The 26,133-nt window shown below is 41.7% G+C and overlaps 2 protein-coding genes across 2 annotated transcripts; one reads left to right on the top strand and one right to left on the bottom strand.

Moving 5' to 3' along the window:
• Positions 1-4,568: 4,568 nt before the first annotated feature.
• LOC131190408 (olfactory receptor 2Z1-like) lies at positions 4,569-5,156 on the bottom strand. The gene has a single exon (XM_058167729.1). It carries the CDS (start codon positions 5,154-5,156, stop codon positions 4,569-4,571), a length of 588 nt encoding a protein of 195 aa, XP_058023712.1.
• Positions 5,157-23,276: 18,120 nt separating this feature from the next.
• On the top strand, positions 23,277-24,357 carry LOC131190407 (olfactory receptor 2Z1-like). Its single transcript, XM_058167728.1, has 2 exons — positions 23,277-23,493; positions 23,987-24,357. Exons 1-2 carry the CDS (start codon positions 23,277-23,279, stop codon positions 24,355-24,357), a joined length of 588 nt encoding a protein of 195 aa, XP_058023711.1.
• The last annotated feature ends 1,776 nt before the right edge of the window (positions 24,358-26,133 follow it).

Below are 26,133 nucleotides of genomic sequence, written 5' to 3'. Positions count from 1 at the left end.
ATAAGTATGTCTTCTTAGTAACTTTATTGTTAATTAGCCAATATCAACATACAGAATATAAAAAACAGAATGTTAGTAAGGCCATATGTAAAATGGAATAAAAGAAACAAACTAAATAAAAAGAATAAAACGAAGAATGCAAATCAGATTTTTGTATCATCCCTATAATTTATCCCTATCAGACTTCTCTCGCTCTCTCGCTCTCTCTCTGTCTGTATATGTGTATATATGTGTATATGTATATATACTATATAATCTTTTTGTATGATGTTGTGACAAAATAAATAAATAAAATAAATAAATTGTGTTAATGTGCCTTTATAATAAAGTAGGGTTAATTCATCTTGTGTGGGAAGTGAGGGAATGTAAAAGCAGAATAAAAGCCCTGCCACTTTCAGTCAGATCCCTAGAATTTAGATATGTATGCTTTTGCACTCATAATACTGACAGTATGTCTATAAACCAGAAGTGTATTTAATCCATGAAGTCATAGAGTGGAAGAGATGGAAGAATTGGAAGAAGATGTAAAGTTTGTCTGGTCCAACTGGTGCATCCCCAACGGAGATCTATCCTGATTTCGTTCACATTTCTTCAACACAAAACCTCTTTCATTCTTAGACAGCTTTCAGTATTAGGATTTTTTTTGCTGATGTTCAACTGAAATCTGTTTCCTTGTTATGCCATTCCCTTCCTTCTTTCTTATCTCGCCTTGTAGAATAACCCTGAACAACTGGATAGCCTTACTGTGGTGATTCAGCAAACAGTGATTTCTTCAGGCTGCATAAATGACTATGACCTATCATTATGTTAAGAACATAAATCACAAAGAATTAAGTATTTGTAATGAGCATAATACTCAGTGAATGTAGAGATGAGGGTTTTTAATTTATTCAGCCCTCAGAATTTATAAGTTTCAAAAGCAATAACATTCCCAGAATCCCAGAAGTAAATTAGGCGAAAGTTCTGATGATAGAAAAAATGATGATATATTTGAGGGAACTTTTTTCCCCTTAGTGAAATTTTTTTGCAGAATCCTGAAAAACTCTAGTCTATGGTACAGATAGAACAGAAACTATGCAAGTCTTCGGAGAAGGGCGGTATAAAAATGTGAATAATAAATAAGTATGTCTTCTTAGTAACTTTATTGTTAATTAGCCAATATCAACATACAGAATATAAAAAACAGAATGTTAGTAAGGCCATATGTAAAATGGAATAAAAGAAACAAACTAAATAAAAAGAATAAAACGAAGAATGAAGATCAGATTTTTGTATCATCCCTATAATTTATCCCTATCAGACTTCTCTCGCTCTCTCGCTATCTCTCTGTCTGTATGTGTGTATATATGTTTATATGTATATATGTGTATACATGTGTATATATGTGTGTGTGTGTGTGTGTGTGTGTGTGTGTATGTGTCATGGGTGGGTTCTACTTACCTTTACAACCGGTTTGCATCATGCCTGCGCGTGATGACGTTCAGGTCAGTGGGTGGAGCCTCCCGCCGGTTTTACTACCGGTTCTATAGAACCGGTGCAAACCGGGGGCAACCCACCACTGGTATGTGTATATACACACACACACACAGAGAGAGAGAAAGAGAGACAGAGAGAGAGAGGCATATATACATACAAATCTCTCTCTTTTTTTTTTATTCAAAAAGTTTTACAAAATTTTTTTTCCCCCTTTCCCCCCACCTCCCTCCCCTCCTTCACAACCCCCTCCCCCAACTTCCCGGAACGAGCACAAGGTATAGTTAAAGATAAAACAAACATATGCTAAAAAATTTTCGTCCCAACTTAATTATACCCCTACAATCATCAATTCCTAACTTCCCCCGAAAACAAACAAAAATAATACATCATAATCATTCAAAAACAGTCTGATAACTCTTAGTCTGATATCTACTTTGAATATAGTCAATCCATTTTTTCCATTCCTTTAGGTATCTTTCTTGCGTATTATCTTTCAAAAAGACTGATATCTTCACCATCTCAGCCAAATTGGCAACTTTCAATATCCATTCTTCTATTGTAGGTACTTCTTCTTTTTTCCAGTATTGTCCTATTAGTAATCTTGCTGCTGTTATTAGATTTAAAATCAATTTAGTCTCAATTACTGTACAGTCCGTAATAATTCCCAACAAAAAAAATTGCTGCAGGAACTTTATCTTCTTTTTCAAAACATTTTGTAAAATCCACCAAATTTTTATCCAAAAGGCCTTTATATCCTTACAAGTCCACCAAATATGAAAATATGTAGCATCATCACAATTACATCTCCAACATTTTGCTTGCATATCTGGGTACATACACGATAATTTCTTAGGATCTAAGTGCCATCTATAAAACATTTTATAATATACATACAAATCTCAATTGAATTATTTTATTCAAATAAATTCAGATTTTTAAATGTTGGCAGTACATGAAATTTGTTGTTTTAATACAAGGATCCCAACAGGTTGTTTGCCTAATGTGTGGTCCAAAATACGATTCTCTCTTTCTTATGACCTCTAGGTAAGGAAAGGTGTTAACACTTCCTCACACTTAGAAATGCTGTGGTGTCTCAATGATCACATAATCAGAATTTGAGTGCTTGGCAACTGACATGTATTTACAAAGGTTGCAGCATCCCAAGGTAACATGACAGCCATTTCTGACCTTCCCAGGGAAAACTTCCATCAAGCAAAATCAATGGGAGAAGCTTCCCCCCACCCCATTCTGCAGCAAAAAAAATAATAATCATAAAATTGAACGTAGCTCACAACGACCATGTCAGTGAGTGAAGTTCCATTCCCAACTGTGATAATAAGTTGAGTACTACCTGTGCTACATCATCCTTACCATTATTATTTTTTCCTTCATGTGCAAAAGTTCATATTTTATCATCGCACACATGCCACTCTCCACAGTTCCATTAGCAAAAAACATGGCTTGATGATGTTCATTTATTAAAAATAATTATTAAATTATTACGTGGCGAAAAAAGGTAAAAAGCAGGCAAAATATCGGGGTGGGGGGAGAGGGACATGGACACTGGGCAAGAAAGTACACGACTATGTAGCAAAAGGCACAGATCATAAACAAGCCAGGGGTAAAATCCTGCATGTTCTGACAGGTTCCAGAGAACCGGTAGTGGAAATTTTGAGTAGTTCGGAGAACTGGCAAATACCATCTCTGGCTGGCCCCAGAGTGTGGTGGGAGTGGAGATTTTGCAATATCCTTCCCTCAGGATTGGGGAGAGAATGGAGATTTTGCAGTATCCTTTCCCTGGAGTGGGGTGGAAATGGAGATTTTGCAGTATCGTTCCACTGCCACGCCCACCAAGCCTCGCCCACAGAATCAGTAGTAAAAAAAAATGGAATTTCACCACTGGAACAAGCCCTTTTGCGCTAGTCCCCCTCCTTTTCAAGAAACAAATCCTTCCGATTTTCCAAAGCAGGACTTTTCAGCCTGGGTGACCCATAGCTTACAGTTGATCCTTTTTTGTAATGCAAAATGGTATTAAAGAGAAGTCGGAGACTTATTTGTTTCAGAAATGAGCCAGAAGATCTAAAAATTGAGCTGCTCCTGACTTCAAATGGGGAAAGGTTTGCAACAAAGGGAACCAATATGATGAACTCTTTCCACAAAGCCCAGTTAATTTTAGGACTCCGTTCTTAGTGATTAGTTTCTCTGGAAACTAATCAAGGAGAGAAACAACTTAGAACTAAGGAGAAATTTCTTGATAGTTAGAACAATTAATAAGTGGAACAACTTGCCTGCAAAAGTTAATGCTCCAAAACTGGAAATTTTTAAGAAGATGTTGGATAACCATTTGTCTGAAGTGGTGCAGGGTTTCCTGTCTTGACTAGAAGACTTCCAAGATCCCTTCCAACGCTGTTATTCTATATTCTTATATAATATAATAACAGAGTTGGAAGGGACCTTGGAGGTCTTCTAGTCCAACCCCCTGCTGAGGCAGGAAACCCTACACCATTTCAGACAAATGGCTATCCAACATTTTCTTAAAAGTTTCCAGTGTTGGAGCATTTACAGCTTCTGCAGGCAAGTTGTTCCACTTATTGATTGTTCTTGCTTGGAACTTTCCAGAGGTTCTGGAAACAATACGGAAGGGCAATCCTTAACAGAGTGGCCTTGTGGGACACTTTTAATATATAGCATAATGGCATCAGAATAGATGTGAATGTTTAAACTCTTAAGAAATTCATCCTCTATTCTACACCACGAAAGAAACATTTTTCATTATAAAAAACCCTCAAATAATAATTCTGTACAATATCTGTACATCATCATGCAACCTACTGCAATTGAGATCCTTAAAGTAAATGTCACTTTCCCTAGGTATGCTAATAACTTAAGTAGATTAGAGGATTTAATATTTTAGACTCAAACTCCTTTATGCAGTCTTTGGAATCTAGTTCACTTTTCCATCAGTAAAATAACAGTAATTAAAAAGAGACATCCAATGCTGTCAAATATCAATAATTGTACTTCTATTGGAGCAGATGCCCAGATTTCAAACATAAAACACTCACTGTTACTGGTATGTTTTTATTATCTAGTCAGTCATGCAAGCTGTGTTTTCGGAAGGTTTTTCTCAGAGCTTCCAAGACATCCTGATTCCTCAGGCTATATATAAAGGGGTTTGCCATGGCAGGCAATGCAGTAAAGAACAGTGTATTAATCATGGCTTCCTGTGGTGAATAAGAGTTTGCAGGTTTCATGTATGTTACAATAGCAGTTACATAATAGATCCCAACTACACACAAATGAGACATGCATGTTCCTAGGGCTTTGTGGCTCCTTTCAGAAGATTGTACCTTTACAACTTGGATGAGGATGGCAACATAGGAAGTAAGGATAAGTGAGAGGGGGATAAGAAGTACCATGAAATTTCCAGCATAAGTTGTTCTTTCAAAAGCAGAATTATCTGAGCAAGACAGCTGGATAAGAGCTGGATAATCGCACATGTAATGGTTAATCACATTGGATTTGCAGTAGGGAAGGGGCAATACATAAAGAGAGCAAGTGAGAGCCTGGACAGTAGACCAAAACCAGGCCGCCACTGACATCATATAACAGACGCTTCTCCTCATGAGGATGGGATATTGCAAAGGTTTGCAGATGGCTACATATCTGTCATAAGACATGGTTGCCAGGATGAGGCATTCTGCTCCTGCCAAAATCAAAATTACAGAAATCTGGACAACACATCCATAGAGTGAAATGGTATACCTCTTAGTTAGAAAGCTGACCAATACTTGTGGAACAATGGAGAGAACTTGACAGAGGTCCATGAAAGCTAATTGGCTAAGAAAGAAGTACATGGGGGTCTGAAGTCCAGAGTCTGTTTTAATCAGAAAAATAAGGAGGCTGTTTCCCATCAGAGCAATCAGAAACATGAAGAGAAGCACCCAAAGGAACAGCGTGGGGGACCATTGATGGAGGAGACCAACCAGAAGAAATTCTCTCCATGAAGTTATGTTCTCCTCTCTCATACCTCCTTCATTTCCAAGCTTTTATCTAAAGATGCAAAAATAATTTGGGAGAATTTTTGTCATAAATCTGTTGACATCCACAATTATTAGCAGATATTTTTCTTTTTCACCCCTCCTCATTTTGTTTTTAACTGAAGAAACAGTATATCATGGGCCGCCTCGGATAAGATTATTACTAATGTCCAGGAGGACCAGCTATATGAGAAAATGCATAAGAATGTGCACAAGTCTTCATTAGGGTATGTCAGCCTTGTGCAATTCACTACCTGTCACTTATGTTGAGATTAGATTTCCAGAATTGTGAAGCATCCCAGTATGAAACCTGACAGACTGTGGAAGGCTGAGTCACACTTCATTGCATTGTTTTCATTCTGTTAACAAATTATGTATTGTTTGCTTCGGATTTGCTTCTAAAATGGTACTTTAGAATGTGCGAAAGTGTGAAAGCAGCACTTATTTGTAATTCTTCCAAGCATCTTTAATTCCACCTCCCAAACACAGTTGCTTTGAAAAATTGAATTCTGCTATTATGTTTGGGATTATGTTTCAAGGGGCGTTTTGGTGCCAGGTGTTGCACAACTTTAATTTGTTAACAAATTACAATTTTTATGAATTTTGTAAGGCAGCATTGAAAAGTATCATTTTGATATGTTATTCTGTGTGTCTCTCTCTCTGTCTCTATCTATCTATCTTTATATCATCTATCTCCATCCATCCATCCATCCATCCATAGATCAATTCATAAATTTAAATATGAATAAAACTATATTTGAGGGGTGTCCAAAATATTGAAGTTTTGAATTCAGTTATCTTCAAAGCTTGATTGTCTTCCTGAATTTATTCCTGGTTTGCTCTTTCTCACATGGCACGGTAGCCATCTGCATCTTTCTTTCTTTCTTTCTTTCTTTCTTTCTTTCTTTCTTTCTTTCTTTCTTTCTTTCTTTCTTTCTTTCTTTCTTTCTTTCTTTCTCCATATATTGTCCAACCTGGAATATGCTATCAGTCTGTCCAATCTGTCTGACCTTTTCTCTTTCCACCGAGCTTTATTCCCTTTCATCTTCTTCATGCACTACTAAAAAATAAAACCAAGAAACCTCTCCATGTTGCTTCCATATATGTCTGTCCCTGTCATGTCTGATACTGGGTGAGAAAGTCCATTGCATGAGTGGCCAAGAGTAAATTTGCTCTTACACCAGTGTGTGCACAAGAAGGATGCACATCTGTAACAGGAATCTCAGCTGAGTGGTGGAGTTGCTTTGCTCCACAGCATGACCACTAGTAGACTCAGGTCTGATGTCCACAGAGACGCAACTAATTGAGACCATTTGCCTTGCCTCTCTGCTCTCCTTCTAATTAAATTGTTAGCATTTGTAGCCAAAAACAATAAATGTAAGCAAAATCATTGTCTCCCAACCCAGCCCAACTCACAGGATTATTTTTGCATGAAAAATAAGAGGAGTATTACGCATGTTCGCTGCCTTGGGTTACTTATAAATAATAAAAGCAGAAAAATTATTGCAGATTATTTCTTTGAAGCATATTTTAAACATTTTTTGGGGTGTTTCCTTGTTGACCCCTGGCAACTGGCTAGACAAATGGGCTTGGGATTTGTCCGGGCATAATTTCTGGGTAAATTTCAGTGGTTTTCCTTGCCTCCTTCTTCCCAGGGCTGAGAAAAAGTGACCAGCCCAAGGTTCATTCAGCTACTTTATGCCTAAAATGGGACGAGAACTTAGGGTCTTGTGTTTTCACATATGCACATACACATACACATTTCTAAGAGTATTATATTTGAATCCAACCAATCCAATTCAATTCTGTAACCATACCTGCAAATCTTAAGTTGTAATTGAATTTTCAAATCTTAAATCTCAAATTAGTTCAAATTGATTTGTATGTATGATTGGTAGATAGAGAAATATAAATGGATAGATGATAGATAGATAGATAGGTAGATAGATAGATAGATAGATAGATAGATAGATAGATAGATAGATAGATAGATAGATAGATGACAGAATATAAATATTTACTAACAAATAACAAAATTAAAATTAAAATAGAAATTGTTTTGCCATTAGGATAGAATTGGGGTGGAAATGCATGTCAGTCTTGCCAAAATGTGAATTATAAAATCCACAAAGCCCAGCTGATATCATGGTCAAGGATTATCTGAATTTTAGATGAAAGCTTGGGGATTGATTGATTGGTTGATTTCTTAGATTTCTATCCTACCTCAGGAGGGTTAATTTTCCCCACAACAAAAAATATTGTGAGTGGGTGGACCGAGGGCAATTGACCCACTCAAAATCCTGGAGGAAACAGAAACCTAATCTGGGTATTCTTTCTCTTTTGCTCTTCTGTCTCCCTACCCTCACCCTGAAAGCATCTGTTGCCTATCTCTTTCATCCTGGTCTAGCTTCCTGCACAGTTCTGAGTTTTTAAAAGCCAGAAAAATAATAGTAAGCACAAAAGAAAAGATTCTTGAATGCTACCATAATGTGCTGTACAAGAAAGAGCCTGTATAAGCAGTCACAGGTCCCAAACAAAAAATCTGCAATGCTCGGAATATATACACAAAATATATCCTTTCTCTATGCAGGAGGCAGACTATTCTCTTTATCCAACTCCTGTCAAAATAATTAAAGATTAATGAGAAGCTTTAGTTTTGCATCTCTGATAAAGGAGGACAATATTGTTGAACAATGAAAAAATAAGGATTCGTTTATCAGGATGAGGAAACAGTTTGTTTTTTTCCTACTCAAGCAAAGGACCATCTGCATTGTAAGGCATGCTGTTAAAATGAGAGTTTAACTCACGCACATGCACACACGCACACATGCACACACACAATCACACACAAAGGTAGAAAGATGAAATACAAGAGCAAGCCCAAGTGTCATTTACTGTGTTATGAATACCTGGATATACAGTAGAAAGAATACTATTGTTAGTGTTATATTATTATAATATATAATATTTTTACATACAATATATAACAATAATATTATTATTTTATTTTTACTAATAAATCTATGTATCTGTATATCTATCTCTAAAGCTCTATATCTATCTATCTATCTATCTATCTATCTATCTATCTATCTATCTATCTATCTATCTATCTATCTATCTATCTATCTATCTTTCTATGTTTCTATGTTTCTATCTATCTATCTATCTATCTATCTATCTATCTATGTTTCTTTCTTTCTGTATGTCTATCTATCTATCATCTATCTATCTATCTGTCTGTCTGTCTGTCTGTCTGTCTGTCTGTCTGTAAACATAGATCAAATTATAGATGTTTCATTTTGTAATTATAATTGTCTGCCTGAAAGTTATTTTCAAATACAATTTTATGAATGGTTGCAGAATGAACTTTTATAAAATATCTGCTTTCCAGGAACAATTGTCTCTTCAGAAATCAAGAATTACATACCTGCAGGTGTTCACAACCGCAAGCAGACAAAAGATGGTCTTTTAAAGTCAGAAAGCTCCATTTGAGTTTCTGATTCTTCGCTCAGCTGATTTTTTTTCATTGCTTCTTTCATGGCTTCCTTAAATCATGCTATCTGATTCTATTCAAATATAGTGTAATTATTTTTTACAATGCAAAATTCATTGTCTTATATCCTTCAGGAAAGAAACAACTTCCATTCTGAAAATTAGTGAGACAAACTGCAATTTTTAGAAACCAAATCAGGGAGAAAACATTGTGCTACATATGTACAGATGGGCACAGGCATTGATGTCAGTTTATTCTGATCAGATAAAGATCTAATTTTTTTAAAAATAGACTCTAATAGTAGAGTCACACACACCGACACACACAGAGAGAAAATAAGAAATAAACACAGTGTCTAATAGATTAACTATATATAACCAACATAATCAAATGTTTACTTAATAACTGAGGAATGCAGAAAAAACTATCTATTCATTATGAAGAAATCAAGTTAGAGATGGTATTTCGTGCTCCCTGCAGCCAACCTTATATGCAGGGAGAGGTTCTGAGCAACTTCTACTTCAGGGAATTTGGTTCTCAGTCCAAGATTTTAATTAAGATACAATTTCAAAAGTGAGAAGTTCAAAGCATAAGATTACATTGTTTATTTTGCAGGGTTTTTAGTTTATTTTAATCATATAACATATGGTATGTTTTAGCTAGGATGGCTTATCTCACACCTTCCTTAGGCATCCTATCCTAAAGGGTGAGGATTGGTCCCAATCAGTAGTGGGTTCCACTTATCTTCGCTACCGGTTCAGAACTGGGAGTGTGCGCATGCGCTCGCTCGCTTTGCTCACATGTGACGCTTCTGCACATGTGCAGAACCTTCTGCACATGAGCAGAGCATCCATGATGACCACTACCAGTCCGCCTGAACCAGGGCAAACCGGTAGAAACCCACCACTGGTCCCAATCATCAAGGTGTTTATATTCCCATCTGTCGAGGAATGAGAATGGGGGTAAATTTATAGGGATTTGTTTATTGGATGTTGAGGCTGACTGATTTGAGCCAACTTTGGGCAGATTTCATTAAAAAGTAAGACCAGAGCTATTAGTCCAGCGGAATGAAACCTGTGTTTTGTCTGGTGAGCTTCCAAAATGCACAGCTTTGCAGGAGTAACAATCCTTTAGATTTCTCAACCCATAGAAACCTGCTCATTATAATCAGCTTCCGTATCGTTGCTAGAAGCATTAGAAAATATTGTGCCTCTTGATATATAGATGTGTAAACACCGTACATTCTTGTCCAGTGTCCATGTCTCTCTGTTCCTCTCTCTTCCACTGCCTTGCTGCTTTTTTATCTCTTTCTGGCCACTTAATACTTTAAGATTTCCCAATATTTAATAAATAAATCTCATCAAGCTTTTGGCTTTTTTTGGAGTGGAGCTGGTGAGAGTAACATGAGTCCTTGTTTTGGCCTGAATATAGGGATTGACTTTGAGTGTCAATGGAGATTCTTGGTCATCCAGGTCATGGTTGTCCCAAGGGTGCTTTTTCAAGAGGCAACTGGACTTTCTCATTTTTTTTTCTTTGAAGATATTTCACTTCCCATCAAAGAAGCTTCTTCAGCTCTGACTTCAGCTATCCACCATTCAGCCAGAGCTGAAGAAGCTTCTTGGATGAGAAACAAAATGTCTTCAAAGAAGATATTTACTACAAAGCACCAGAGGGCAGGACAAGAAACAATGGTTGGAAACTAACCAAAGAGTGACCTGGAATTAAGGAGAAATTTCCTAACAGTGAGGACAATTAACTAATGGAACAGCTTGCCTTCAGAAATTGTGGGTGCTTCATCACTGGAGGATTTTAAGAAGAAATTGGACAGTCACTTGCCTGAAATGGTGTAGGTTCTCCTGCTTGAGCAGAGGGGTGGACTGGAAGACCTCCAAGGTCCCTTCCAGCTCTATTCTGTTCTATTCTAAAAAGGAAGTCCAGTTGCTTCTTGAAAAAACACCTTTGGGATTGACTGGGAGTGCACTGGAGGAAAACTAATAAAGAGGTTAAGCAGATCCAGCAACCTGAACACTAAAGAGTAAGCTTCTTTTCCAAGACGAAATGCATGACCTCTAAACTCATGCAGACATTAGCTTTTAACACATTGGATGGAAAATCCCAAACCACATAAAAAACAATTCATGATTTGTCATGAAGAATTCCATGCAATATTTGAAGACGTCCTCCAAGTTGGAAAATTTAAAGGGATTGCTGATCCTTCTGCAAAGCTGGATATTTAGGGAGTTCCTCAGACCCAAACATAGGTTTCATTCTAAGCTGCTGGACTTATGTTTCTACTGTTACTTTTTAATGAAAGCCCCTCAGAGTCGCTTTGAGTTATGGAGCCTCTACATCTCATAGATAAATTCCTGTAAAGTTTTATTTATTTATTTATTTATTTATTAAATTTTTATACTGCCCTTCTCCCGAAGGACTCAGGGCAGTTTACAGCCATAATAAAACAACAGCAATGTACACATAAAACCATAATTAAAAAACTTATTATACAAATGGCCGAATTAAAACATTAAAAATAAAACCCCGAATTATAAAATATTAAAACATTAAAACTAATTAAAATCCTATTAAAATCCTATGCCAGTCCGGCGCGAACAAACAAATAGGTCTTCAGCTCGCGGCGGAAAGTCCGAAGGTCTGGCAGTTGCCGGAGTCCAGGGGGAAGTTCATTCCAAAGGGTGGGAGCCCCCACAGAGAAGGCCCTCCCCCTGGGGGCCGCCAGCCAACATTGCTTGGCGGACGGCACCCTAAGGAGTCCTCTCTGTGCGAGCGTACAGGTCAGTGGGAGGTATTCGGTAACAGCAGGCAGTCCCGTAAGTACCCTGGCCCTAAGCCATGGAGCGCTTTAAAGGTAGTCACCAACACCTTGATGTGCACCCGAAAGACTACAGGTAGCCAGTGCAGACTGCGCAGGAGAGGTGTTACATGGGAGCAACGTGTGGCTCCCACTATCACCCGCGCAGCTGCATTATGCCCATTCCTCAACAGATGCAGCTGTAAGTGTACCCACTGATTGGGTAGATCCAGGCGGGGTGGGAGAGGTAGGTCTTGGGGTTACTATATGGAATGAGTTTGAGTCTGTGGCTCCTGAGGACGTGGACAGGATACTGGGGGGACTGAATGCGACCACATGTTTACTGGACCCATGTCCCTCCTGGTTGGTACTGGCCACCTGGGAGGTGACACGAGGCTGGCTCCAGGGAATTGTGAACGCTTCTTTGATGGAGGATGTTTTCCCTGCCACCTTGAAAGAGGCGGTGGTGCGGCCCCTGCTTAAGAAGCCCTCCCTGGATCCAGCTATTTTAGGAAATTACCGTCCTGTCTCCAGCCTTCGTTTTGTGGCGAAGGTTGTTGAGAGTGTGGTTGCACGTCAGTTGCCCCAGTACCTGGATGAAACCGTCTATCTTGATCTGTTCCAGTCCGGTTTCCGGCCTGGATACAGCACGGAAACAGCCTTGGTTGCGTTGGTTGATGATCTCTGGAGGGCTTGGGACAGAGGTTTTTCCTCTGTCCTGGTCCTACTAGATCTCTCAGCGGCTTTTGATACCATCGACCATGGTATCCTGCTGCGCCGGCTCGGGGGACTTGGAGTGAGAGGCAGCGTTCATCGGTGGTTCTCCTCCTACCTCTCCGACCGGTCGCAGACGGTGTTGACAGGAGGGCAGAGATCGGCCCCGAGGCACTTCTTATGTGGGGTGCCGCAAGGGTCGGTTCTCTCGCCTCTTCTGTTCAACATCTACATGAAGCCGCTGGGTGAGATCATCCGTGGTTTTGGGGTGAGTTGTCACCTATACGCTGACGATACTCAGCTGTATATTTCCACCCCTAACCACCCCAACGAGGCTGTTGAAGTGATGTCCCAGTGCCTGGAGGCCGTACGGATCTGGATGGGGAGAAACAGACTCAGACTCAATCCCACCAAGACCAAGTGGCTGTGGATGCCGGCGGCCCGGTACAGTCAGCTAGTTCCATCACTGACCATTGGGGGCAAGTCATTGGCTCCCAGGGAAAGGGCTCGCAATCTGGGCGTCCTCCTGGATGCACGGCTGTCTTTAGAAGAACATATGACGGCCATCGCCAGGGGGGCTTTTTATCAGGTTCGCCTGATACGCCAGTTGCGCCCCTTTCTGGATTGGGCTTCCTTATGCACAGTCACCCATGCCCTTGTTATATCCCGCCTGGACTACTGCAACGCTCACTACATGAGGCTCTCCATGAAGGGGACCTGGAGGCTTCAACTGGTCCAGAATGCGGCTGCACGGGTGATATAGGGAGCACCACGTGGCTCCCGTGTGACATCTCTCCTGCGCAGTCTGCACTGGCTCCCGGTGATCTTCCGGGTCCAATTCAAGGTGCTTGTTATCACCTTCAAAGCACTCCATGGCTTAGGACCGGGGTATCTACGGGACCGCCTACTGCCACCAGTAGCCTCACTCCGACCAGTGCGCTCTCACAGAGAGGGCTTCCTCCAGATACTGTCAGCCAAACAATGTCGGCTGGCGACCTCCAGGGGGAGGGCCTTCTCTGTGGGAGCTCCTGCCCTCTGGAATGAGCTACCTCCGGGGCTTCGTCAACTCCCCGACCTCCGGACTTTCTGCCGCGAGCTGAAGACGCTGTTGTTTCGATGTGCAGGACTAGCTTGAACATAGTTTTAATTTTAGGGTTTAAATCAGGGTTTTAAATCGGGTTTTAAATTGTATTTAAATTTTTAGGCCGTTATTGAATCAGTTTTTTACATAGTTTTTTAATTTGTATTGTATGTACTGTGTTTTTACTGGCTGTGAACCACCCTAAGTCCTTCGGGAGAAGGGTGGTATCCAAAATAATAAATAATAACAATAAAATAATAATATTGATGATTAGGACCAGTTAGGATAGTATGCCTAAGGAAGGTGTGAGATAAACCATCATAGCTATTCCCGATCATCATGTGTTCATTAAGCAGAATAATGAAAGAAGGTCTTCTGAACAGTTGCACATAAAATCACACCCTTAGCTAATGTATGCCAGTCAACTCTGCCTGAAATGGAGTAAAATAGGACAACTTCTTGGATAGGAGCTTCAGGGCTGGAGACAAGACTGTCAATTCAAAGAGACATCCTGGAAAAAGAGGTATGACACTGTAGGCTGATTGAGATGTGTTTGAATATTAGTAGCTTGGGTTGGTAGTTGGGCTGTTGGTTTGAGCTCCGAGCTTGGCAATATGGTTGCAAACGTTTCATCACTATTTGAGGAGACATCATCTGTGTGCTTTGAATTGTGCTTGTCTATCAGAACATTGGTCTTTAAATACCAGGTAAAATCAAGGACAAAAGAAAATTCCTTGAAGCCTGGTTTTCCACCAAGTCAATAAATAGACATATTGACATCGATCTACCAATCACTGAGAACAAAAGAACTGCATCAACCATGATCCCGAAGATAGCATTTAAAATGAACAAACAGGCATCCCGCTACGCATCAATAAAAATCCCAAGCCATCAGCTCACAAGAAATTGGACCACATCCCAGTAATAACAACCAACCATTCAAACAGTCCGAAACCGGACCATGACTCAGAAGCATTCAAACACTAATTTATATTACACAGACAGTACTCAAAACCAAAGACCATGTCTCAGTAACAATAGCCAATCAACAGTCAGACCACGACTCAGAAGTAACAAACAACATCCACACTAATTTGCATCACATAAAAAATTGTATTTAAAGACCAGTGTTCTGACAGACGAGCACAATTCAAAACGCACTGACGATGTCTCCTTGAATGGTGATGAAATGTTTGCAACCACATCGCCAAGCTCGGAGCTCAAACCAATAGCCCAACTCAAGGCTGAACTTGATCCTTGCAGGTGGATGTATCCTGGTTTGCTTAGCTTCTAGAACCACTCCAGTTGTCTGGGTGCTCTCATCTGCTGAATCTTTTGAGAAGAAAGCAGGGTAGAAACACCTCCCTTATTGCTAAGAAATCTGAGATGCTCATGCAGAGACCATGCGTTAAACTTGATCTGGAGGAGGTGTTAGCAATAGGAAATGAAAGGTATGTTATGCTGGCAGAGTGAGTTTACTCAGGAATAAGGAGATCCTTCTGTGCAAGACCTGGGAGCAAAACACGGGCAGCTCTGAGATCTGAAGAGACAGGTTTGAGGATTAGTTCAGTTTGAGGCTCAAACAGCAAGGCACAGTACCAGAACTAAGTGGGACTTTGCCTATACTCTAGGACTGTGATGGCGAACCTATGGCACACATGCTAGAAGTGGCACGCAGCGCCCTCTCTGTGGGCATGCAAGCCGTTGCCTCAGTTCAGCTCCACTGTGCATGTGCGTGTGCGTCCCGCCAGCCAGCTTGTCTTCGGGTCTCTGCTGTGCAAATTTCCTTAAACACCACAGGGGGTGGGGCACATGCAGGGGGGCACGTGCGCATGTGCAGGGGGCAGGTTGCATGTGGGGGGCCTCATTCGAATGCATGGGGGGGAGGATGTGTACGGGGGGCTGCATGTGCATACACGGAGGGTGGGGTGTGTAATGTATCTTTAAGAGTTTTGGAGGGAAAATAGAGCGGGAAATAGCACGTTGCTAATTGGCTGTTGCCTCCGGCTGAACTGTATATAAGGAGGGGTTTTTCTGTTGTTCGCTGCTGGGTTCACTATAAACTAAAGAGCTGTTGTCACTCATCTGGTCTCCTGCCTCGTTATTGCCCGAATCTAACACTGGCGACGAAGGTGGGATCTCGAGGCAAAAGAGCGCCAGGAACGAACCCAGCAAAATAAGGGCGGATAGCAACGATGTCCAGCTATACACCGCCAGCGCCATTCGACCCAGCCAAAGAAAAATGGGGGTCATACATGGCTCGTTTCGAGTGTTTCCTCGAAGCAAACGAACTACAGGGGGTCTCCGACAACAGGAAGAGAGCATACTTCCTAAGCCACTGCGGTTCGGAAGTTTTCGACACCGCAGAGTCGCTTTCGGAGCCAACGCCGGTACAGTCGGTACCGTGGCAAACCCTGCAGACCGCCCTTCGGGCTCACTACGCACCGACGCCCTCAAAATTTGTTCAAAGGTTGCAGTGCGGATGCAACGAGAGGCGAATCGATTCGCGTACATGGCAGCGCTGAGAAAAGCCGCTAACCATTGCGAATATCGAGACTTGGAAGACGCATTACTCGACCAACTCATCTGCGGGGTCAGAGACATCCATTTGCGACGGCGGCTGCTGTCCAGAAGCAACCTAACACTGGCCGTCGCCTTGGACGAGGCCAGGGCTCACGAGATGTCCACCCAAGCGGCAGAAACCTTGCAAACACCGATCGCGATGGGGACTGGGGCGAAAACAACCCCGATCCACAATGAGGAAGTCCAGGCCGAGGAGGACAGCGAGGAAGAGGAAGAAGTCTTCCACACCGGGAGGCCAGGGAAAGAAGACAGGGACGAGTGCGCGAGTTGCGGGGGACAACACAAGCGACAAGACTGCAAATTTAAGGACGCGACTTGTCGGCGGTGCGAAAGGAAGGGGCACATAGCACAGGCCTGTCGAGCCCCCCAACCTTCCCGCCAAAAATTCAAACTGACCAATCGGAGCGCGGGAACGACGAAGAGGCCCGTGATTGGTCGATTCAAAAAAGGCGCGAAACTAAATCAGACTGCGGTGAGAATAGGCCAAGCAGCCACGCGCCTTGAAAAAAAGATTTTCACTAAAACACACATAGAAGGGGTGCCGTGCCGAATGGAAGTGGACACCGGTTCATCGATCACGATCATGTCCTGGGACACTCTCGTGAAAAGATTGCCAGCCGTTGCGGCGCAAGCTGCAACCACAGAAACTAAGGGTACAAGATTACCAAGGAAATCGCATCCCGTCCGAGGGTAACGTCCGTCCAAGTCAAGTATGGACAGCACAACAAGACCCTGCCCATCACCGTGGTCGACGGAACCTTGCCGAGCTTGTTGGGACTGGACTGGTTCGGGCATTGGGCATGGGAGTGACCGGAGTCTTCCGAAACGACGTCGACCTAAAGGACGCACTAATGAAGGAGTTCGGGGACGTCTTCAAAGACTGTTTGGGCAAGTACGAAGGGACCCCGATCTCCTTTAACCTTGACCCACAGGTGGCCCCTATCCGGTTAAAGGCTAGGAGGGTCCCGTTCGCCCTGAAGCCCAAAATTGACCGGGAGCTGGACAAGCTAGTAAGCCAGGGAATACTAGTGCCAGTTGACCATGCAAAATGGGAGACACCCATAGTCACCCCGATCAAATCGGACGGGTCGGTCCGGATTTGTGCTGACTACAAGGCAACGCTTAATAAAGCGTTGCAGAAGAGTGCCTACCCCGTCCCAGTAGTACAACACTTACTGCACTCTTTGGGGCAAGGCCAGGTCTTCGCCAAGCTAGATTTGGCCCAAGCCTACCAGCAGTTACCCGTAGATAGCAACACGGCCGAAGCACAAACAATCGTAACGCACAGAGGTGCTTTTAAATGCACCCGGTTACAGTTTGGGGTTAGTGTGGCTCAGGGTTATTCAGAACCTAATGGGCGGCTATGGCAGGGACTCCCCGGGGTGGTACCGTACTTTGATGACGTACTGGTATCCGCCGACAATCTAGAAGACTTAGGGGTACGGCTGAGAAAAGTTTTGGGCATTTTCCGGTCCGCCGGTCTCAAAGTCAAACTGAATAAATGCCAGATCGGGGTAGGATCCGTGGAATTCCTGGGCTATCGGATAGACAAGGAAGGAATCCACCCCACTGAGAGCAAGGTTAGGGCAATCAGGAAGGCCCCAGCTCCCCAAAACAAAACGGAGTTACAGGCGTTTTTAGGTTTGGTAAATTTTTACGCGGTGTTTTTAAAAAACAAGGCGACCATAGCCGAACCGCTCCACAAATTGCTAACGAAGTCCGCTGCCTGGTCTTGGGGAAAGGCGGAAGCTAGAGCATTCGAAGCAGTAAAAAACCTTCTGTCTAGCGATAGTCTACTGATTCAATATAATGGCACGCTGCCATTGGTGTTAGTTTGTGATGCGTCTCCCTACGGGGTGGGGGCTGTGCTCAGCCACAGGTTGCCAAATGGCACAGAAGCCCCTATAGCATTTTACTCCCGAACGATGTCATCGGCTGAAAGAAACTATAGTCAGCTAGATAGAGAAGCCTTGGCCATAGTTTCCGGGGTAAAGAAGTTTCATGAATATGTATTTGGCCGTGATTTCGAAATAGTCACAGACCATAGGCCTCTACTCGGCCTGTTGGCAGGCGACCGCCAAACGCCCGTGGCACTTTCGCCTAGACTGACCCGATGGACTATCTTTCTGGCTGCGTACTCTTACAAATTGTTGCATCGGCCAGGAAAGGTTAGGGCATGCAGGCGCTTTGAGCAGATGCCCACTACCAGAGACTATCGAAGACCCCACTCCGGGCACACCCGTCCTGCTAATTGACTCTTTGGACTTGGGTCCAGTCACTTCCAAGGAGGTGGCTCGGGCTTCTTACAAGGACATTACAATAAGAACTGTAATGGGTTGGGTGCAAAGAGGATGGCCCGCTGCGGGCGGCGTTTAAGGAATATGTAAAAAGCGCGGGAGTTGTCGGCTCAAGGAGGTGTCTGCTCTGGGGGATAGAGTGGTGATCCCGGAGAAATTGCGGAAAAAAGTTTTGGAACTCCTGCACGAGGGCCACCCTGGGATCGTGAGAATGAAGGGTTTAGCAAGGAGCTATGTGTGGTGGCCTTTGATGGACACGGAGATTGGTGACAGGGTAGGAAAATGCCAAGCCTGCCAGGAATCAGACCACTACCACCAACGGCCCCAACTCGGGAGTGGGAGACCCCAGGGCCCATGGTCTAGGATCCACATCGATTTTGCGGCCCTTCCATGGGCAAACATTCCTAGTGGTAGTCGATGCCTATTCCAAATGGCTGGAAATCATTCTTATGAGATCCATGACAGCCGAGGCCGTAATCTCAGTCCTCGGCGCCTATTTGTAACCCACGGGTTACCAGACACCCTAGTCTCCGACAACGGCCCTCAATTCACAGCGACCCTATTTGAGGGTACTTGGCAGAAGAGGGCATCCGGCATGTCCTCTCGGCGCCTTTCCACCCTGCGACGAGCGGCCTTGCAGAGCGTTTTTCGTGCAGTGCAAAGGAAGCATTGTCCAGAATCAGGCCAGGCGATTGGCAATTAAAATTGACACCTTCCTAGCAGTACAACACAGAACCCCTGTGTAGCAACTGGCGCAGCCGGCTGAGCTACTGATGGGCAGGAAACTTAGGTGCCCATTAGACCGGTTAAACCCAAACTACACCCCAGACGGTTACAAAGGGACAAACGGTAAAACAAGAGAAATGACAGTAGGAAGTCCTGTATGGGCACACAATTACGGAGAAGGCCCACATTGGGTAAGGGGAACAATCATTGAAACAACCGGTCCCAAATCGTATCGGGTAGAGATAGAGGACTGCCGGGTTTGGAAGCGCCACATAGATCAGTTAAGAAAAAGAACGACCAAAGGTCCAGAAACAGGCCCTGACTATCCAATGTTTGAATCCACAGCTGACTCAAACCCGGGGCAAACGCGGGACTTATCTGAGTTTGATGAGGTCCAGCGACACCAACCGGTCCCTCCTGAAGAGAGCAGGAACGATTCTGCAAATAATCCACGGCCGGATGGCCTGGAGGAGGAGCTGAGAGGAACAAACAGTCCCTCCGGCCAGCTCGACTCACTCCCAGAGAATGAATTGCGCAGGTCCGAAAGAGTTAGGAGACGCCCAGTCTACTTGCGTGACTACGTAGAGAAATAAGATGCTAATTTCATGTAAATAGGGGTAAAATGTTTTCTGGGAGGGAAGGAGTGTAATGTATCTTTAAGAGTTTTGGAGGGAAAATAGAGCGGGAAATAGCACGTTGCTAATTGGCTGTTGCCTCCGGCTGAACTGTATATAAGGAGGGGTTTTTCTGTTGTTCGCTGCTGGGTTCACTATAAACTAAAGAGCTGTTGTCACTCATCTGGTCTCCTGCCTCGTTATTGCCCGAATCTAACAGGGTGCATGCGCAGGGGCCATGCGCACATTGCATTTTGGGGTTTGGACACGTGCATTTGCATTCACACACACACACACATGCTTTGGGCACTTGGTCTGGAACAGGTTAGCCATCACTGCTCTAGGATGCAAATTTCTTCTACACTTATTGCAACAAGACTTGCCTTTGGAACCAGCATGATGTCACCAGCATGATGTCACTTTGTAATTCACTAAATGCCTAAGAAGTTATCTTAAGAAAATCAGATTTAAAAAAATAAAACCCTACAGAAATAACTTTATTTATTTATTTATTTATAATTACATTTCTATATCGCACCATCTCCCGAAGGACTCAGGGCGGTGTACAGCCAATATTAAAATACACATACCACTATAATATAAATATAATAAATAAACACTATTTAAAAACATTTAAAAGCAAATATTTAGTGGCCGAATCACTAAAATGGTCAAAGACCGATTAAAACCTATTAAAATTTCGCTAAAATACGTTCTTAGGCTAATCCCGCTTGGTGAAATAATAAAGCCTTCAGTTCATGTTTGAAGGCCCGGAGGTCGGGGAGTTGGCGTAACCCCGGAGGTAGCTCATTCCATAGGGCTGGTGCCGCCACAGAGAAGGCCCTCCCCCTGGGGGCCGCCAACCTACATTGTTTGGTCGACGGCACCCTGAGGAGGCCCGCTCTGTGGGAGCGCACAGGTCGTTGGGAGGCAATCGGTGGCAGAAGGCAAATGATATGATCTTATGCTCTGAAGTTTTCCCTTTTGAAACTGTACCTTAATTAAAACCATGAAAAGAGAACCAAATTCCCAAAAGAAGAATTCTCTCAGAACCTCTCCCGGGATATAGGAAAGACTTAGTTGACCGTAGGGAGAATGACAAGAAGAGCGATCCTAATTTGAGGTTTCAAAATGAATGGACAGTTTTTTTCTTCCTTCAATTATTACTAAATTAACATTTAATTATGTTGGTGAAGATAATTAAGGCAGGAAAAAAAGGACTGAGTCTATTTCTTATTTTCTCTCTTACTTTCTCTCTTGCTGTGCATAAGTAATCCTAGAATTACAGTCTATATGTTTAAGGATTAGATCTATATCTGATCATATCTGATTTTTAAGAAGATGTTGGATAAACAAACTTCACTTGTCTGAAGTGGTGTAGGGTTTCCTACCTGGGCAGTGGGTTGGACTAGAAGACCTCCAAAGTCCCTTCCAACTCTGTTGTTGTTGTTGTTGTTGTTGTTATATAAAAATCAGGTCAATGCTTGCTACCAATCTGTAAATCTCTAGCACATATTTTTTCTCCCCGATTTGATTTTTTAAAAAGTTGCAGTTTGTCTCACTAATTTTCAGAATGGAAATTGCATGTCTCCTGAAGGATGTAGGACAATGAATCTTGCATTGAAAGAATAAACAATTAAGGTGTTTGAATAGAATCACGTTGCATGGCTTGAAGAAGCCACGAAAGATGCTGTGAAAAAGACTTCAGTTGGACAAAGATTCAGAACCTCAAATGGAGCTTTTTGATTTTAAAACCCTGTTTTCCTCATTGGCTGTTGCATGTTACATACCTTCAGGTATGTAAATGTTTCGTTTCTGAAGAGATAATTATCATGAAGTATATTGAATTTGTGTTTGTGTGTGTGTGTGTGTGTATACAAACACCATAACAGCAATAATATAATAGCAATAATTGTATCCCTGTTATATCCAGGAATTCATGAGGCAGTAAATGACACTCCGGGTGTGCTCCTCTAAATGCATGAATGTATATGCAGGTGTATGTCTGTGCATGCACATTTCTGTGGTTAAACTTAATTTTTCATTTTAAGGGTACCCCTGACAATGCAGATCACTATTTACTTGAATACACACATCTGTTTGCCTGATCTTGATAAACAAATACTTATTTTCCAGATTCTCAACACTTCTAATTTCCTTTGCTGCTCTTTATTCAAGATGCAAAACTGAAGCTTGTCATTAACGTTTAATTGTCTCAACATAAATTGGATGAAGGAAACATGCTGCCTCCTGCTTTGAATATTAAACAAAGGCCACCTATTGTGTGGGCATTCAGATTTTTGACTTGGGGCTTGTGACTGCTCATACAGGTTCTCTCTCTCACAGCATATTATGGTAGTATTCAAGAGCCTTTTCTTTTCTGCTTATTATTAAGGAAAATATTTTGGAGGGTTTTAAAGACAGAAATGTGCAGGGAGCTGGATCAGGGTGAAAAGGGTAGGCAAGAAGACCATGGAAATTCCCAATCATCTAGGTCATGATTGTTTGAAAGATGCTTTTTCAAAAAGGCGACTGAATGTTTTTGGTTTTTTCCTTTGAAAAAGTTTCACATTTATTTATTTATTTATTTATTTATTTATTTATTTATTTATTTATTTATTTATTTATTTATTTATTTTGTCACAACAATATATGTAGGTATCATACAAAAAGATTATATAATATATAAACACATATATGAGTAAATATAAGGAGGTATAAGCATATATATATATATATATAGGAAGAAGAAAAGAAAAACAATAGGACAGGAACGGTAGGCACGTTTGTGCGCTTATGCGCGCCTCATCTTATACACATTTTATATTTTATATTTTTATATTTTATATTTTATACTCATCTTATACACATCTCATCCAAGAAGCTTCTTCAGTTCTAACTTGGATGAGAAGCAAAACATTTTCAAAGGAAACATCCTTTTGCAATGTCATCATCATCATTTTAGCCATTGCTCATCCACTGAAGAGGGAGAAAAATATCTATCAATAATTATGGATTGCAACAGATTTATAATAGAAGTTCTCCCAAATTATTTTTGCATCTTTAGATAAAAGCTTGGCAATGAAGGAGGAATGAGAGAGGAGAACATAACTTCATGGAGAGAATTTCTTCTGGTTGGTCTTCTGCATCAATGGTCCCCCACCCTGTTCCTTTGGGGGCTTCTCTTTATGTTTCTGATTGCTCTGATGGGAAACAGCCTCCTTATTTATCTGATTAAAACAGACTCTGGGCTTCAGACCCCCATGTACTTCTTTCTTAGCCAATTGGCTTTCATGGACCTCTGCCAAGTTCTCTCCATTGTTCCTCAAGTGTTGGTCAGTTTTATCACCAACAGGTATAGCATTTCACTCTATGGATGTGTTGTTCAGATTTCTATAACTTTGCTTTTAGGGGGAGCAGAATGCTTCATTCTGGCAACCATGTCTTATGACAGATACATGGCCATCTGCAAACCTTTGCAATATCCCATCCTCATGAGGAGAAATGTCTGTTATATGATGTCAGTGGCGGCCTGGTTTGTGTCTACTGTCCAGGCTCTCACTTGCTCTCTTTATGTACTGCCCCTTCCCTACTGCAAATTCAATATGATCAACCATTACATGTGTGATTATCCAGCTCTTATCCAGCTGTCTTGCTCAGATTTATTTATTTATTTATTTTATTTGATTTTTATACCGCCCTTCTCCCGAAGGACTCAGGGCGGTGTACAGGCATAATAAAACCGACAATACAATATACAAGTTTAAAATACGATTTTAAAAACTTATTTTAAATTAGCCCAATGATTAAAATTTACCATACTAAGAAAACCCCGTTTAAAATTAATAAGTTTAAACATTAAAATCCCAATTTAAGCCAGCCCTGCGCGGATAAAAAGATGAGTCTTGAGTTCGCGACGAAATGTCCGAAGGTCGGGTATTTGGCGTAAACCCGGGGGAAGTTCGTTCCAGAATGTGGGAGCCCCCACAGAGGAGGCCCTTCCCGCCGACATTGTTTGGCGGACGGCACCCTGAGAAGTCCCTCTCTATGGGAGCGTACGGGTCGGTGGGAGGCGTGTGGTAACAGCAGGCGGTCCCGTAAGTACCCAGGTCCTAAGCCATGGAGCGATTTAAAGGTCATAACATATAAGCAGATAATTCTGCTTTTGAAATAACAACTTACGTTGGAAATTTTCTGGTACTTCTCATCCCCATCTCAGTTATTCTCATTTCCTATGTTGCCATCCTCCTCCAAGTTGTGAGGCTACGATCTTCTCAAAGGAGCCACAAAGCCTTAGGAACTTGCATGTCTCACTTGTGTGTCGTTGGGATCTTCTATATAACTTGTCTTGTAACATACATGAAACCTGCATCCTCTTATTCACCACAGGAAGCCATGATTAATACACTGTTCTTTACCATTGTACCTGCCATGACAAACCCCTTCATATATAGCTTGAGGAATCGAGATGTCTTGGAAGCTTTGAAGAAAATCTTTGGAAAACTCAACTTGCATTACTGACTTGATAGGTACAACATAATAGTGGAACATTAGTAGTAGAACATAATTTCTTTTTGAAATCTAGGCATTTGTTCCAATAGGAGTGAAGATGTTCTTGCTGTTATTATTTTGTCCCATCCTACATGTGGAATTAAAGTGGTGAACATACCTAATAAACGTTCCTCCTATTTTTCCCACTTATGGCAACCTTCAATACTTAATGACAGCAGAAGTCTATTCCTCATTTGTCTTATCTGATCAATATAAATGTTGAAAACATGAATTGAACAATTGCATTCCTCAGCTAGAATCTAGAATATTATGTCTTCTGATTTACTTATGATGTCTCTTGTATGCCTAGAAATATTACTTTCACCTTCAGCCTCTGAACTGAAATATAACCATATATGAAAATATGATCCTGCAGAGCTCCTATAAGGATTATGTATGCAAAATGCTTAGAAAGTTTTGAAATGCCTTATGAAATTTAAATATTTTCCTTCGCTTAATAAATATTTCTACAATAATGTACAGGGATGAGGACTAATCCTAATGATTATATGCATTTCTGGCTATCAGTAGCCCACTAAATATTAACAGATTGTGTCCTGTGTGGTTTACAGCCTTCTAAAACACTGTGTATTGTGGTCTCCTACTGAATCTATTAAAGGACAAATCAGTAAGTTTTATAGATTGCAAATTTAGGTGTAAATGTTGCCAAGGTGTAGCAATTCCATCCAATTCTTGAAGTCTTATATTTCCAGAAAAGGGTCTCCACTTTCCACGTACACAAGCTGGGTTTATCTATCTATCTATCTATCTATCTATCTATCTATCTATCTATCTATCTATCTATCTATCTATCTCTATCTATTTATTTTGTCAATCATATATTTATTTATTTATTTATTTTTCAAATTTTTATACCGCCCTTCTCCGAAGACTCAGGGCGGTGTACATCACAAATAAAACATAAATACCAAAAAAGTTAAAATACAATATTAGTTAAAAAACTGATTCAATGCACTAAGTAATTAAAATAGAGATGTAAAATTCTAAAAATTTTAAAAGCCCCACTAAAAAACCCTCAATAAAATCGTTAGGCCAGCCCTGCTTGATGAAAAAAGAAAGTATAAGATAACAGGTAAAAGTATAAACATAATTTGGATACATGAAAAGAGTAAATAAAAAAGAAAACATTAGGACAGGGATGGTAGGCGCAGGCTTGGCCAATTTAACTCCATTTTTTTGCCTTTCTTTTTCCTAAGCTCCTGTTTAAATTGTTTTCAAAGACTTTTAATTTAAAGCAGTGCTTTACAAGCGCAGAGCTGCTTTTCAAGGCAGCACCACCCAGGGGTGAAATGCTCTTGGTTTGGACCGGTTCTGCCAATCCGGTAGCGATGGTGGCAGGTGGTTCAGAGACCCAGTAGCAATGGCGGCACAAGGCTCCACCCACCTGCCCAGTTGTCATTACTTCTTGATTGTAACCAGGAAGTATCATGTTTTTTACCCCTCTGCACATGCGCAGAAGGTTTTCTGCATGCGCAGAGGGTCCGCACACACATGTGACTCACCTGCGCACGTACTTCCAAACCGGTAAGGAAGGTAAGTAGATTTCACCCCGGCACCACCACCCTCCCCAGTTCAAACACTGGCCCTGGTTCACATGGCTGTGAAAAAGACTTTTAATTTAAAGCAGTCCTTTACAAGTGCAGAGCTGCTTTTCAAAGCTGCACCGGCGAGATCACCCCTCAGCTGGCCTTCCAGCTAGCTCACTGGAAGATAAGGCCCACAGTG

The sequence above is a fragment of the Ahaetulla prasina genome, chromosome 2 (genome assembly GCF_028640845.1).
Source record: "Ahaetulla prasina isolate Xishuangbanna chromosome 2, ASM2864084v1, whole genome shotgun sequence".
NCBI classification, from domain to species: Eukaryota; Metazoa; Chordata; class Lepidosauria; order Squamata; family Colubridae; genus Ahaetulla; species Ahaetulla prasina.
The sequence above is the reverse complement of the archived record's forward strand: the minus strand, read 5'-3'. Positions and strand labels throughout refer to the sequence as shown.

Bases quoted from the DNA above. Each gene is read 5' to 3' on its own strand.
- LOC131190407 (XM_058167728.1), top strand. From the start codon at position 23,277: ATGTCTTATGACAGATACATGGCCATCTGCAAACCTTTGCAATATCCC. The intron at 23,494-23,986 runs CAGATTTATTTA...ATAACATATAAG, and splicing joins TCTTATCCAGCTGTCTTGCT to CAGATAATTCTGCTTTTGAA.
- LOC131190408 (XM_058167729.1), bottom strand. From the start codon at position 5,156: ATGTCTTATGACAGATATGTAGCCATCTGCAAACCTTTGCAATATCCC.